Here is a 16,994-nt window from a genome sequence, read left to right as displayed (position 1 = left end):
TCCTTACGTTTTATATATTTATTTTTATTTATTATCGTTCATATTTATTTTGTGTGATGTGTTTTCGATTACATTTTTCTTCAAATATATATTTTTTGCTAGGTGATTTCCTATTCATGTTCTCTCAGAAAATAATGTTGACACAAAGTTATTGACTATATAATTAATAATGTTAAAAAATAATTTTATGTACATAATATGAAATTTTTATTTTAATAATTAAATTCAATGCTAAGTTACATACTTTTTTATTGCTAACTATTTGTTTTCCATGAAAAATTCCATCTCCGTTGCAGCGATCCGAATAGTCGATTTTTAGATTTTTTCAGTCTCCGAGAATTTGTTTAAAAAACTCACCGGGTCTAGTTTCCGGCAAAATTTCGTTATATTCACCTTATACAGGCCAAATAAAATAGTTGGAAAAATTCACATCAAGCTACTCATAAAAATATGGAAGATATAATTTTTGGCCAGCTTTTTTCGATTTCAGCCCACTGTGCGGCGTCTGCATAGAACTTAAAGACAAACAAATAGTGATGTATTCCAAGTGCAATATACCCCTACCACAGAGACAAATGTTTCGATGGAAGAAAATCGGAGCCTAACACAGGTAATAAGGTCCCGTGAGCTGAGAGCCTTCATTGAAATTGAATAATTGTATAAATTGCCGCTCGGCTAGAAGATCTCAAGGAGGAACTTTGAAGGAGACCATAAATTGTCCGGTGGAAAATTTGAAGTAGTGAAAATGAAAGTAAATGGCACCCTTAGATGCTCAAAAGACGAATGAGAAATGTTAAGGAAGTAAAGGGGTAATATTTTCTTACAGAGAGTAACAAAGAGCAAATGGCTTTTCATTATAAAGGCTAGACTGTTCTTTAAAAGCGTAGATAAAATTTTAATGATCTTATCATTTTCTTGAAAATTTACGAAGCAATTAATATGAAATATCATCGAGTTAAAATATTTTATTTTGAGTTGTAGTAGAAAAATAATGCCTGACATGAATTAACACTTGAAATAAATCTTACTTCAGTCTCAAACCATTATGTGACACGCTGGAGTTAATTTAAACTTGCGAGAATATGCATACGAGAATTAAGGAAGGGATAGCTTCCTCTCCAACTTTCCCCGTGATAATTGAATCGTATCTTCCTTCAAGTTGGGGATCACTCCTTTGAAACCGCATCGGGGGAATAGCAGTTCCCAGTCTCCCAGGTAGATCCAAGCGGAGAGATGGATGACAAAAGGGGAAAGGGTTCGAGTCGCCAATGAGTAGGGTTCGTAGAGTTCCCTTGGCGACGGACGCAACGGAAGCAGAAGGGAAAGCCATTTATAGTACTCGCATCCCAGGGGCGGAGGCTGCTTACAACTCAGCGAGCCGAAGGCATTGTGCCGCCCCTGTCATTCGAGGCGGGACACCTTCATGAAGAGGATCATCTCCATCTACGCACGCTGATCCCATTAACAAGAGTGTGAGTCGGGAACTCCATGCAAACTCCAAACATAAGGGGAATGTGCTCGCTAAGACGGGAATAATGAATAAGGAGGTTAGGGACTCTGTACGCCATAGGAAAATCTTCAAGGTGGGCTTTACGAGAACAACTGAGCAACTTATTCATCAGTGGGATTTTAACTGTGCTGAATAGGAGCAATGCCTTTGCAACTCATGTGTGTTGTCTGATTGAGGTACACATTTGAGAATCCCGTGTACTAGATATTTCAAGCTCAGTTGTAGAAATGAGACCTTTGAAGCACTAGATATCTCTATTAAATTGTATACGAGTAGGAATTCAGCCGATAGCCGATTCACACCTTGAAAACGAAACGTTTTAAATTACTAAACCACTTTCTTTGATTGCAAAGAAAAACATATGCATGGTCGCAAGGTAATTTGACTCTTCAAGAAACCTCCAGCTCAGCTTTGTAGAGTGTGTTTTTTCATAAACTTCACGAAAAGGTGATTGCGCTCAAAAAATACATTCAGCTGATTAGATTCAAGCTATCAAGAATCTCTAACATTATGAAGTAGCAATATAATTCTATTTTGCAAGGAAAGGCATATTATATTACTTCAAAATGCCACAAAGCATCACCTCACCACTGTCAGGTTACATAAAAAACTGAGTCCGTGAAATTAAATATTAGGAATATCTACGTATACTTCATGACAATTTTTGGGATGCTATTTTCTAGCTAATATTATTACATTTTAAAGAATTCATTATTTAGGACAAGGCTGAAAATAGTGACTCAGTCAAAGATGATATCAGTGCTCAATGTTTCCATAAAATTGTTAGAATATTACCAAAGAATAAGAATTGAAATATTTTAAAATAGCCGGAGAGGCCTGTTTTGTGTAAAGCGAAAAAAAACAACAACGCATAACGCCTATACTTCATCATCATTTATTCTTAAGCATTGATTTAACTTGAAAAAAATATTTGGGCATTTTTTCCGTTAAGTAAACTCGCGGAATACATTTCTAATAAAAGTAGCTTAAATATAAGCACGCATCATTTTTATTACTGGCCTTAAGAGTTGCGTATCAACACGTTATCAATGCAGCGTAGTACTCATTATTTACACAAATGCTTTCTTTAACACGTTAGATAAACAAGCTTTTTAGGAATAGTTTCATTTTTTAAGTAGAAAAGATTCATGTTAGTTAAATAAATGGAAAAGTGTTCACACCAGCATTATATTGGGGTTCGTTTTCTAGAAGATGCCTTTCACTCCCTGAGCAACTAGTTCTGAGCACAACCTATGCCCCCTGCTAGTTATCTCTAGTTATCTGTTCGAGCAGGAAATGTAAAGTTTTAATTTAGAATGAAAGTAAAGCGAAATACATCTGGAATGTTGAGATGGATCTCAATGGAAAAGTAGGTTGTGCTATTTTCACCTCACTGAGGCGAAGAAAATGAAACCGACAACAGACACTTCAAATATCAAATTTCTGTCGCTTAACTCCGTGCTATAACTCGCGCAGAGGAGAAAAATGCTTCCATCTCTACTAAAGGTATTCCAGCCTTCATCTCACCTTCTTATCCCTTCCTCCCGTATTGCGTACGTGGTCTGTTCTCCGCGACACAGCAGCCAGAGAGAATCGATGCACACCTCGACCCCACTCCGAGGAATACTCATTACGCCACTCGCAAGCTGCGTGCAACCTAATACCCGCCTTGCGACGCCACCATACTCCTTGCACTCATATAACCCCACTGCGGTAGTTTATCCTCTTCCCTAATTAACTAAAATCCCATCCCTGCACACCTGCAGCTACGTCACAGAAATCCAAGCCACAATCACACACCCCGATCCACTTCGAAACCGATCCAAGACGTACCTTCCCGTTAAGAGAAAAAATTTCAAACCTCAAATTCAGGCTATAATAGTATCAGAAACCTAATGCAAATGTTACCCCTTTTGCCAATAAAACCAACATTCTCCCTTCATCTATCCCTATGAATCAACTCATGTCCTGGCTCCGGTGTTTCCCTTTCTACTTCTAAGTTACCTTGATATAATTGTAATTTTTATTCCTCTACCGGAAAAATTGACGCCCTATCCGAAATATCAACTCAAGTGCATGCACTTTAAGTACTATAATTAACTTTCCTAATTTAACGAGGGGAATAACATGGCATTGATATAGATAAATATATTTTTGAATATTTCAAGACAAAAATGTACTAAGTAGCCCGTGATATTTAAATTCATGGCAAATCTTACTGAATGTATGTACTTAAAACTTTCAAATAAGTGTTACGCATTTTTATACACATTATGGCACTAAAGTAAGATAACATGCATATTTTAAAATGGCATAGTTAAAAAAATTAAATTTTTCCTTCATTGAAGTATGCAAAATCAGTAAAATTAAAGATATCAATAAAACAATTTGAATTATTCCTCATTGAAAACGATTTACGAAGGCGTATCAGTTTTGTAAACACCAAACATAAATTTTGAATTAAAACAGTACATTTCGTTCTCATTTATATGACTGCTTCGACAGTGCTACAAGAAGAGGGATTCATCGAACCATAAAGACTATGCACTTGCTACATCTGCAGGGCTAATAAACGCCAACTCTTTTGAATGGCTACTTCACGATGGCTAAAACTCCAACCTTATTATATTTTTGATAATTTCCTTAAGAGTTTCATAAGATATTTAAGGCATTAAGGTCTTGTACAATTTATGACCAATCACAGCCTTAATTTTATTTGTTTTCTTTTCTAATTTTATTTTATTCAACCGCTTTTACCACAAATAATATTGCCTTCGTTTTCATAACGCTGAGGCAACTGCTTTTATTTTCACAGTAGTTTTTCCACCGCTCTGCTTTGAACACTCCATCGATATCGCCTGACTCCATGACACGCGAGACTAAAACACCAGTAATTTTAACATCAGTCACATTTGGATGGAGATCAATACTTAGTCAAAAGATATAGCAATATTCTCCGTTTAACATGTCTTTTGGCTTCGAAAATTTATTTCCAAGAAGCGAGAAAAATTCAGCATTCAAAAATTCCATAATGCCCTTGTTAAGTCCGTATACGTGGAAACTTTCCGTAATTGTTGAAAAAATGTCCTAAAATGTGAATCTATAGGAAGTCAGTTATTTTTATTGGATCGTGTAACAGTGAAATATAATATTTCCAAGTGAAACGAATCCTTTATCGTAAATAATTGAAAATGGATTGGGGATTAAAATAGGTAAACTGGTTAACAAACTCTGTAAAATTGTAGTATAATCTGGGTGAGGGTCGAAGAAAGTTACGAACGTTACGAAATCAAGGAAAGAGCTACAAGAATCCCTTGTCTTCAGGTCAGCAAGAAGCTCAAAGGCAAATATACTTGGAGAGGAAATAGGTGAAAACAAAAGCATGAATAAAGGCTACTGCTCCTGAAGAATACGTATAAAATCATGGAGAGAAATTTCGCGAATCACGCCTTTTGAAAACTGGTTAGGGGCAAATATAGAGTACATTATTACCACAAACATTGAGGAGTAACCTAGTAATTGACCGTGCCGAAGGCTTCAAATAAAAAAATAATATTCATGAGTACTAAATAAAAATTAGGCCACTGAAAATTGGGATTCTATTTTTTTTCCTCCAATGATATGTATTATCAACAAAGAGGCTGTGCTTAAAGATTTGGAGGGATGTTGGGACTTACCGGGTTCTTGACGAGCGACTGCCACGAGAAGTGAAGGTCTGAGATGTGCGCGGGAACCGGGACGACGAAGTTCATGGCGTACGTGTTGACGACGCCGTCACGAACGTAATACAGCTCTGCGGAGAGACCTGCGGAAGGAAGAAGATGGGCGATATTAGGGAAAAAAACCCTGAATAGGTAAGTATTTTTATATATTTTGTACAAATAAAACGGAGCAAACTGCCCAAAAATAAAGAACATATAAAAACACAAAGAAGCATTCTGATGGAATATAAAAATCCATGTTTTGCATTTAAATTAGGTACAATAATGCTCTATTTTTCAGGAGCGCTTAGTTAATGCGAATAGGTGTACTCATATAATGACCTGAAAACCTTTGCTGCTTGAGGCTTCAATTAAAAATCACTAGCATTTACCAGAATACTTATCTTTAATGAATGCCATCCGATTTTTGGGCATTAATCACTGAACTTCCATTAGGTATATTTAAGTTCATGCTCAAAACGCCATTTTGGATGTACATAATGAAACCTGCCAGAGATTCTCATACATGTATTACAGCTAAGTATCGACTTCTGTCTTACTCCCGAGCTTTTCTTGGTGTTGTAGTAACGCATACTTCTCGCATATCTGTCGGTTTGATCGCCGATTCCATTTCCTTTGGTATACACACAACCCCGGGGACATGATCTATGAGCGTTCTTTGACAGCCTCGCAACACCCCTTCCATTCCTCTATCTTGGCTCCTCGTGGGATCTTCCTCACTCTGAGAAAATTTCCGAGGAGAAGAAAGGACCGCTTTTTTCTCGAAGACTTGTCTCCAACTTATACTTACTTATCTTATACTTAACTTGTAACGCATAGGATATATTTTTAATGTTGCGCTATTTATTACTAGGAGGAAATGAAACGAAGTATATACGAAACAAAGTGAAATAAGTACCTATCAAAAATGATTGTACTCTATCTTTCAATGGAAAATCCGTAGTCCGTAACACAATTTAAACTAGGCAACACCTTTTATTTCTCCAATACATGTGAGCTAAATTTCAGAAACCTCGACTTCATGGCTAAATGAATTGATTGAAACTTTTGTAGAATTTATAAGTTTCACACTTAACATTTTACTTAATTCAACACAATTATTCGTGATAAAGCTACAAATGTTCAATATATTCGCCCTTATATATCAACTTTTCCAAATCACCCACTACCCATCCCAAATTTTCAAGTTTAATATGAATACTCAAGGTTAATAGCTATTTTCCTGATATCCGCTGCGACTCATCCAAAAATCAAAAGCATATAAAAACACAAAGACGCATTTTCATAGAATGTACTAATATTCGCACTCTATAAAAATTACAATAGATCGATCGATATTTTAGCAATGTTTAATTACTTGCATGACCTGAAAATCTGTTGCTTGAAGATAAATTTAAAAAATCATTCATTCAATAAGTTATAAAGGGAGATGTTCTTGCTGTTAAATGAATTTTTCATCCCTGGCTCTGAGCCACTGAATCAATCACTGAAACATTCAATGGCTCAATTTTAAGTTCATACCCCAAACTGTATTTTAGATAACCCTCAATAGTGGAGCTAAAATAAGGCTAAGTAGCACCTGAGAGTTCTTTGTTGGTAGAGTAACCTATACAGCTCGCTTATCTTCTGTAGCAAGTCCATTTCTTCTGGCGCATGGACAACTCTGACATCCTTTGACTTCTCCGCAATTCCCCTTCCAAGCATTAATCTTTGGGTGCTCGCGGGATCTTCTTTGCCTTATAGAAAAATACGAGGAAATGAATGAGCTAAAAGACCATATGTGAAGTGGATTTTTTGTGTTAATTCCATGATAAGGTTTTATTTAGTGTAACTCCTAGGCTAGTTACACCATCACAATAACCAAGTTACACCATTACAAGGATACCTTTTACATTTATCTTTGGTAGTGCATTAAGTATAATTCTATGAACATAAATATAACTAATAATATTAATTTTTATGTTCTTGCTAAGATTTAGTTGTGGGCAGTTTTCCTGGGACCACTTTTGTATATATGCGAATATCATCACTTAGTAATTGGTTCAGTGACATCAGAAGGTTAAAAGTCAATTGGAATATCATCGGCATACATGTGGTATTTACATCTTCTGATAACTTTTGAAAGATCATTGACATAAATAGAAAACAGAAGGGGCCCAAGGACTGACCCTTGTGGCACTTCTTTGGTTACAGGACAATAGTTTTATTTCTCGCCTTTCGGTCTTCTAACGGCTTGTTTCCTGTTAGAGAGGTATGACTTGAACCAAAGTACCAACGGCTGAATTCACAGTCCAACATCATTCAAGCGATTTATTGGTATGTTGTGATTCACCAAATCAAAAGCTTTAGTGAAATGTAACAGAACCAAAAATATTATCTTTTTTTGCTCAATTGAAAGTTTAATATCGTATGTAACTTTTAAAAAGATAGACTGAGTACCATTCCTCTTCCTGAATCCTGACTGATATTGATCTAATACACCGTTTCTGGTGAGGTGTTTCCAGCTGGCATCATGTACAAATCGCTCAAATGGTTTTGACAGTGTACTTAGAAGCGCGATTTGCCGAAAATCTGACATTACCTTTGTGTGAGAAATTTTAGGAATCTATTATTACATAATATCTATATAAAATTAGGCTGAATTTGTTCACACTTCCAGAGAATCGGAAAAGTTGACTGATTTAACGAGCAGTTGAATATATCTCGTATCACGGGCATAGCGACAGGCTTTAGAATTTTTAGAATTATAATATTGATCCCGTCAGAACCAAAGGCATTAGTTTTAATCATTTTTTATTACCGAGGTAACACTTCCAGCGTATAATGTGGTAGGTACAGTCTATTAAATCCATTCTGATCTCAATTCTAGCTCATCATGCAAATCTGCCTCTGTATGCATTCTTGTGTTTAAAATAGCCAGGTTTTCGTCGGTACGAACGAAAAACATATTGAGCTCATATCCAGTTCAAAATTTAAGTCACAAGGGTTTTTCCGACATTTCGCAAGACCTAGCCGCCTTAGTTCTTCCCAGCTTTGCCGAACGTCCCATTTATCTTTAAAACATTTGTGATAGCATTTCTGTTTTCATTCCACATCGTATGTTTTACTCGATTTCTCAGTATTTTGTGCTGTTTTTGAAGAATGGGAAGACGGGTTCTTTGGAAATTTCGCCGCATGCGATCCCTTTGCGTCATCGTGAATCTAATATTTTGAGTTATTCAGGGGATTTAGGGTTGCCTATAATTCCGGTTGCGCAGTGAGGTGAGAACATCAAGTATCTTTGGTACATTTTCGTTGAAAATCTAACTTTGGAATTAAAGTAATGCTAGTTTAATGGGTCATTCCAATTCATCATTACGAAATCTTCTTGGAGTTTGCTGAGATTCATGTGACAGAAATCACGTGTACATAACTCTATTGGTATGTAAAAATCCAACTTAAACTGTTACTTTATGCATATCACATCGTGTAGAGAAAGAAATGATATTGGATTCTAGCCATATTCTGAGACTTTATCAATATCAACCGTAGTAAACAGATCGATAAAAGTACTAATGCTTGCTAAATTATTTGTAGGTTTGAATGGTACCAGCGAAAGATTGCAGGAAAAATTAAATCATTCATATGAACACTATCGTATGATTTTTTTTAGCATATCACAGTAGAAATCACCACGCTTTATAACATTTGTGTATATAGTAGGTAAAAAGGTCGGCAAAGAGGTCTCGAACCCCTCATACAGATAGACGAATTTCGGGTGGGCAATAAACCACCCCAAGTAGCGCTTTGCCATACGCGCTCACAAATTCACCCAACATGAATTCAGGTTTGAATGGTGCTCTTTCTGGGACATTTCAGTTTCGATGCGTGAGGGAGTTCAGAACGTACGCACAGAAACCACCGCCCACTCCTCCGATCCGACCATTACGAATCAATGCTTATCCATCCAATTCAAATGCAATTGAGGGTATTTTAGTATTCAACCATGTGTCCGAGACGACAATTAAGTGGTATTGCTTGTTTGAAAAATGCTGTCTAAATTAATAAATATGGCAGAAAAGTGACTGAAAATTCACGTGGCAGACCTTTGACAATTCTCTTTGGCCACTCTCATTTAGAGAATATCGAGAGATCCTCAGGGCAAGTAATTGTTAGGCGTTCCTCCCCCTCGCCTTTGCGAACATATATTCTGCCATTTCTTATCCATTGGAATTTGAATTCACCTGCCCTCTTTAGCTCTTATGCTTATTTATATAATCTTATATAGAATTGGGTGAGATAAATTTTCACATAAATGCGGTGAATACGTTCGATAGATAACTACAGATCCCTTGTTTCGAAGTTCCGCTTTACTATCCCACCGTTCACCAGGTCTTTTGCAACACAATGTCTTACAAAGCATACAATTATGGTGAGAGGCTACGATGTGCAATGGCATCGACATAATCAATATCAAAACAGTTCAATGTGACTCCGATGAAAGCTTATTTCGTGATGAATAGACCCAGTGCGAAGAGGACAGGAGGAACTGAGAGATACAGAGCATACGAGGAAAACGACCCTCTGTGATATCGGACGAAAACGCCCTTGGCTCCATCACAAAGGCCTCCAGGCATGCGATCTTCATTCTCGCAGTCTGTGAGATGGGTTGAACGCGTATTTCCCAAGCGGTCAGGCCATCTCTGAGAGGGGGACAATCAAATCCACGCCATTGCACATGGAACGGAAGTGTGTGACTCTCACTCAGCCTCTCCCGGTCATCTTAAGGAAGACCATATCCCCTCTCCCCCTATCTTGGATGGATACCCCCTCGAACACGTGTAAAAGGTGTTCTTACTCCGTGCCCTGGTGACCCACAGAATTGCTCGGGGAGAAATGCATCAATCCCAGACAATGGCTCAGGCTAGGCCGTAAATTGGAAGTTAACTTAAGCTTCGCATGCAACGATAAAAGAGTAAAAGCGGCGACAAATAGGCGCTAACCAAAAACTAGCAAATAATTCCGAGGCGTTTTATAGCAAGGAGTCATTGGGGAAGAAAGTGGCGCGGCCACACGATAATACAGGGGAAACTGTCATGGGAATGAAAAACCTTAAATAGGAACGCGGACTTTTTTTCTACGCATAAGCCCAGAGAAAATATTTAATTTTTCATTCTAAGAGAGGACATTTGTCGCCGCGAGAGCAGAGTGAAAAAATGACGTTAAGAGTACGCATCACTCGCGCTCGACCGGCCAGTGGAATTCCTAAATTTATAGTATTAGCTATCATCTTGAAGTTATTGCGGTTAGTAAAATAGATTCCAGTCTACATTTGATTGCATCTTAAAAAGCGAATGACCGCTTTATAATTTCTTAAAACATTTATCTGTGAAATACAGGAAAATGTTGGCAAATATCCATCCCACATGTCTTAAAAATATGGATTTGACGGCGCATAAAAAAGTGATGCATCACGAAGGAGGAACAAAAGACGACCGGTTGAGCGTGTGCGATGCGTTCTCCACTCGTAACGCTGGCTGCGGATAATGACACATAAAACATACCACAAGGCTCTGATTCCTTGAGCGTTTGAGAATAGATATCTTTCAGATGACACGAAGATAATCTTACTAGAACCGAAGCACAATTCCAGGGCCGACGGATGAGACTGTGAGAAAGATACTCTGCGGAATGAATAGGCATGGATATTCGTCCCCCCCCCTCGAACAATAAAAGACCAATAAATACTAGGGGGGATTTTTTTAGCGTTTCCTTTTTCATTAACGGCTTCTGTCCTAACATCTCCCGCCATACGCCTATTGAGGCACCTTGCGGGGTAGTATGGAGACGTAGGTGTATCACGAAGTAAAATATTATTTAAGTAAGGTAAACGCACTTAGCTGATGAAACTGCCGTGTGATTTCCATATTATCGTTTAGTTCAACTTTAGGTTATTATTTTTAAAACTTCTTCGCTCTTGATGCAGCAAGTTTTATAGAGTAGTTAAAAATGCTAAAAATTTTGGTTGAGACAGAGAGAGGGAAATGAAATGACTTGGCGAAGGACTTGAGAGGAGAAAAAAGACCACTTATGCGAATGGATGCCGTTATCTTAAAGAGATTCCTCGTTAGCTCATACCGTTCCATTAACCTCCCTTTTTTAAAAGTTAAGTCCTCAGGAAAGAATTTTATAGCTTGCTACTCAATTAGCTTAAAATTTAAATTGCACGTAGATACGTACTTCTTGGTCAAATGGACCAGAGATATATGTGGCTGGAAAATTTTAATAATTTCGAACAAGTTAAATGGCAATTCACTTAAATGCGACGATTTCTTGAAAAGTTTGAGACGCTCAAAATAATTACGTCATATCCCTACCGACCACAAATGTTGAGATAAAGGCATGCCTGTGCACCCCTTCCATCTGGCTTCCATTTGAAAAAATATCACAGGAATAGAGATAAGCCATAGACCTAATTTTCCGCGTTTAAAATTTGACCGCATTGAGAACGAACTCATTCTTAAGATTTACAGCAACATATCTCAACTCAGACTGTACTGTAAGTTCGCTACAAAGTCATTACATACTACTACATTTTAGACAGTATGACGACGTCTGTGAAACTTCCTGAATTTTCCTGAATATTCCTGAATCTCTCATTAAAGGTAAAAAATGATTGAAAAAGTTAATTGAATGGATGATAAACAAAATGAAGTTCTTCATTAATAGTGTTAAATCGTACGCAATAAAAAATTCCAGAGTTTTTTAGTAAAAACATGAGTAAATAGAAAAATTCTATACCATTCCTCTTGTTCAACTTGTGTGTTTCAACGTTTTTCTCTCGATGTGAAGGACACATTGTTATTAGAATTTGATGAGCTGGGAGACTATAACAAGTAGAATTAAACAGAATGCTTGAGGTGAGTGGCTTATGTATTTTAAACGTTACGGAACTTAGTGAAGTAAAATTTTACACTGCTTGGTATAACAAAACGCTGGCCTCGCCATTTCTTCTTTTGCCACCTCATGGTTTATTATAACAATTAGGGACCCACCATATTGTGGATTTTGAGGATAAACAATAGACCTAAGGAGTGGAAGCGTCGGCAACAATAGGGAGTAGGACGGTTGGAGCGGGAAGACATCATGAAAATGGCATTGTAGATCAAACCGTCGGAGCTTACGGTCGTGCAAAGACAACACGTAAACATTTTTGTAGATCAAACCCTCGCAGTGTGCGACGTGCAAAGAGAGAGCACGCAAGTTTTGGAAAGGGAAGTTCAAGAGTGCGGCATCGTGCGAGACATATCCCACTTAGAAAAGGACGATTGACAAAGGAGCTAGAATTAAGGAGAGGAATGGAATATTTTACAACAGGACGAGACCCAAGAAGCTGAGGGCCCGCCACGAAGGACGAACACCACGCAGGCTGAGGGGATTGTCCAGACCACAGAGGGACAAACCAACATGTGTCGACGAATAATTGGGTTGTAACTATAAACTTTCATTTTCATTTAAGATACAAGAAGACATAAGGCAAGAGGTTATAATTGGCCAAGAATTAAGGTTATGACTTATTATGGTATCCCTTTGTATCAAGTAATTGGATTTTGTGAAAAGTTTAAGTGATGAAGAGTGGCAAATAATTAGACAATATAATTAAAAGAAGGAATAATTATTCATATACCAAATTTGTGCCTAAATTAGAATATACCGTTGGTCATGACCTAAGGGTATGAGGAATTATTTTGATTATTAAAATTGTCCGTAAATTGAATATTTCATTTTGTCAAGTAAATTGCAAACGTATCTCTGAACCTACCATTATTCATGTATTTTCTTTTCCGACGAGCAAGCTGGGGCAAAGTAATTAAAATATAAGGTAAGAGAAGATATCGCAATCGTGGTTTCTTTCCAGGTAAAAGAATCAATACTTTTTCGAGTTACATTTTTGGCTCCCATAACGTGGATCTTAATACGAAGTAGAAAAACAACTAAATGTCTTGCTAAATTGGTTACGCATGGAAATCAGAATGCAAAACTGCCTGTATTGACCTCATTTTTTATTTCTCAAAATATGCCCCTTCGCTGCGGTTAAATGAATTCCCCTGTATCCTTCCTTTATTTTACTTAGTCGCAAGGTTATTTACAATATCATTTTTGAGTTGGAATGTTTCGAAAAAAATAATAATGGAAATTGAAAGCGATATAAGGTCCATGCGCTTCTACAGTTCCTGTGACGCAGCGTCATATTTGGTTCGCGCTCTGGTCAACACTAATTACGAATCCTGAGTTCGAGTTCCGGCTGGACAAAACAAAAATCTCCATTTTTGTTACTCTTCCGACTTAAATGGTGGAAATGTATGTATTTATTTCTATATAACACACATTTTTTATACCTGGACAGTCATACGTGGATTGAAATGAGTACTATGCAGATATTGGGGAGAAGAAACCGAAGATGCAGTGTGTGTGGAGCCCTGACCAACGGTGTAATGTCAACGCAGCAGCAAGAGTTAAAGAACTTCTCACAATTAATAATATGAACTAGAAGTTATTTGATTACAATTGTACAAAATGGTATTACTTCAAACTTCGTAATTAGAAAAAGAAGCTGAGGTGATTCTTTACATTAACGTAAGGTTACATTCATTATTGTGGATTATGATATTTCTGAAATTGTGACCTTAAATTTCATCAAAATGTGAATTTTATTAAAAGGGATAAATTTTCATAAATTCGGTTGTTTAAGTTGAAGCAGTGAACAATGAACGGTTAATGATACAGAAAATAAATAGAATGACCCTATGAAAATACTTAAATGCATGCTACCCATTTCCCATGATTTTTATAAAAATATTCTTCATGATGCTGTCGATAATGAAGAAAAATACAAGATTTGGAAATGTGCGGATATTAGTTATTTTACGTTTACGTTTCCTATTCTCTACACTTTTTCGGACTAATAAGAGACAATAAATCATAAAAACATTTGATCTCAATCTTTCAATAATTTGCTTACAGGTTTTAAATTCCTAATTTTGAAGGCCCAGAAAATATCACGTCGTAAAGTTTATAACTTCCCTATTTTTTGCTAAGAAACAGAAAATATCACTTAATTCCGAATGAACGTTCATTGGGATCTGCCGTTATTATTCTAAGCGCCTCATAACTATGTAACGACGTAACTCAGAACCGACAGAACTAATACGGATCGCCCACATGTTTAGAGATCATTTCCAGTAATTCTAACTCTTGCTTTTGATACAGGTATTCAAAGCTCTCACAACGGGGGAAACTTCGGTAGAACTTGTGGCTGATTGAAATGAAAATTATCACCGAGTCAGCAAGGAGGAGAATCCAGACGGTTTTCTAGGAATATAAAGGGATTATAAAACGATTTTTACGTCACGAGAGCGCGCTATAGCAACTTATAAACACTCAAATCTCTGTTGAACTCGATATTTTTATATCACTTTATTTTTTCCGACATTGAAACGCTCCCTGAGCTTCCAAATCTACACTAGTAAATCCCTCCCACAGAATCAATCTTATATCGGAACGGTTCGGAGGATCCAGGCACGAAAAAGAAAGGCGACTCAGGGAAAGTTCGAAGAGGTCTTCTTTCTGCAGCAATTGGCGTAGGCGCTCGGGATCGGGAATCGGTCGGGATCGGGAAGATCGGGAAGAAAAGTTGCGGCAGTTGGTTAAGAGTTTTCTATTTTTCCTCTTCCTACGGATCACCTTCAGCGACGAAAAATACGAAGGCAACTGAGGATGAGCTGGAGAGAGAGGGTTCCAATGAAGTGAGCCATAGACGGCAGGAAAACGGAAGAAGGGAAGGCGAAGTTTCACGGTTAAGTTACAAAAAATATATTATTCAGGAGCATGAGCTGATTTCGCGGTATACCACGTCATAAAAGAATCCAAAAAAATGTGTTGAGTTCCGTTGCATTATGTCGTAAGAAAAGTGGTTTTGCAACGTATTTACTTTTTGAATTTATTTTGACGATAAAAAAAATGTATAAAAGATTACACCGCGATAATGCTTACCATAAGACCCGTTTAAGTTTGCATTTTAACTTCATGACCCAAAATTTCCCTTGCTTATGCTTCCATATTTCTTGCAACATCATTTAATTCATAGACGCTGCGGCACAAGAGTATTTGTCGGTGTGCTAAAAATTAATCGGTACAAATATGACGAAGCAGCAAACGCCCAGAAGCGAGCACCTTGTCTGCGAAATTACCCTCCTTTGGTAACTATGGCTGAAATCAGACTGCTTGTGTCACGTGGAGTATTGCCTGACTTGCTTCAGTCGCACACTGTGTTATATGGTCGTGTGGTCAGAGCCAAAATCGGAATTTCATTAAAATACTTCGGTAGACGGAGGGTAGAGAATATGTACGAAAACAATTATCTTCGCTTTTCGGCCAATTTGTTATCATTTAAAAACAAAGAAACGTGATAGTTGTCCCACTTTCATGATTTGGTGACGTCATTACAGCTCGTGCTCTTTGATTCGTTCAGGGGTGACTGTTCCGATAGGGAAGTAATCACGGACAAAAGTGTGAAGAGCAACGAGCCGATGCGAGAAAGGTTTGGCTGAGAAGCAACGACACGCTCGGCAAAGAAATCATGACGCTATCAACTCATCTACGAAAGGGTTCAAGATGTTGACTTCTCGCTCAGAATCAACCCACAGATTGAAAGACGGAAAATTCCATACTCATTGATTTTCAAACTCCATCATAATTGAAATCAATAGGATACAGCGCGGGGCGGCCAGATTCGTAATATGAGATGTTGCGAAATAATTACAACGTTTCCCAAATGTTAGACGAGCTCGAACGGGAATCGTTCCAGGAGCGTAGAGCAAAGTATAGGCTAATTTATTTAGCAAATTGGGAGAAGAAGTTTCCCAGATGACGTGAAAAATATTTTGTGTTCAAAGTCGTAATGTGGTACACGTGATCGCGAGAAGAAAATAAAGAAAATGCATTGTAAAACCGAGAGATTTTAAATGTCATTCTATACTCGCACTATTAAGGATAGCAGCGAAGTCTCAATTGATAAAATTAAAGGCGTCACTCGTGAGGAGAACTCATAAAATGTTTTTATATTTCCATTCTTCCTACCTTGCATGGATTTTCTATTAGTTTCACTGACCACTGGAAAGCCTTGTCTTTGAATGAATGTGGACGCATAGTTCGTCATTATGCGTAATATACAGTGTGTCCCAAAAAAGGAATGACCCGATTTTAAATAAGATTATTTATTAGGAAGAAGGGCTTAACATCAACATAATGTATACTAAATTACTCACAAAAGACAAAAGTTTATAAAAACCCATCATTAATGTTCAATATGTCCTCCATTGGTTGCGCGTACGACATCTAGTCGATAGCTGAATTCATCCCAAACTGAGCGTAAGGTGTCTTCTGTCACTGAAGCTACAGCAGCTGACATTTTTGTTTTTAGTTCATCAATGTCACGAGGTATGGGAGGAACGTAAACACGCTGTTTAACATTTCCCACAATGAAAAAATTCGCATGGTGTTATGTCAGGGGACCTAGGAGGCCAAGAGTGTAAAGCCTGCTCTCGCGGTCCTGTACGTCATCTTCAGCGAGACTGGCTACACCTTATTGTTAGACCTAATTGTTAGTCCAATGGTCTAAGGCCTGCATGCTCCACATCAGCACTCGTGGTGACATTCAGTGAATTTTTCTAAAACTCTAAACAATGCCGATCACATCTGGCGCTGTTTCGCTTGCCTAGTGA

General features: G+C 37.5%; 1 protein-coding gene across 1 annotated transcript in view; it reads right to left on the bottom strand.

Moving 5' to 3' along the window:
• The window catches only part of LOC124173956 (tyrosine-protein kinase Dnt-like), a 465,002-nt gene that overhangs the window by 288,091 nt on the left and 159,917 nt on the right, over window positions 1–16,994 (bottom strand). The window contains exon 3 of the mRNA XM_046553120.1: window positions 5,188–5,315. Within this exon, the coding sequence (XP_046409076.1) occupies window positions 5,188–5,315 (128 nt within the window). The remainder of the gene's footprint in view (window positions 1–5,187; window positions 5,316–16,994) is intronic.

The sequence above is a fragment of the Ischnura elegans genome, chromosome 2 (genome assembly GCF_921293095.1).
Source record: "Ischnura elegans chromosome 2, ioIscEleg1.1, whole genome shotgun sequence".
NCBI lineage: Eukaryota > Metazoa > Arthropoda > Insecta > Odonata > Coenagrionidae > Ischnura > Ischnura elegans.
Note: the sequence above shows the minus strand (reverse complement) of the source record. Positions and strands in the feature narration are given on the sequence as shown.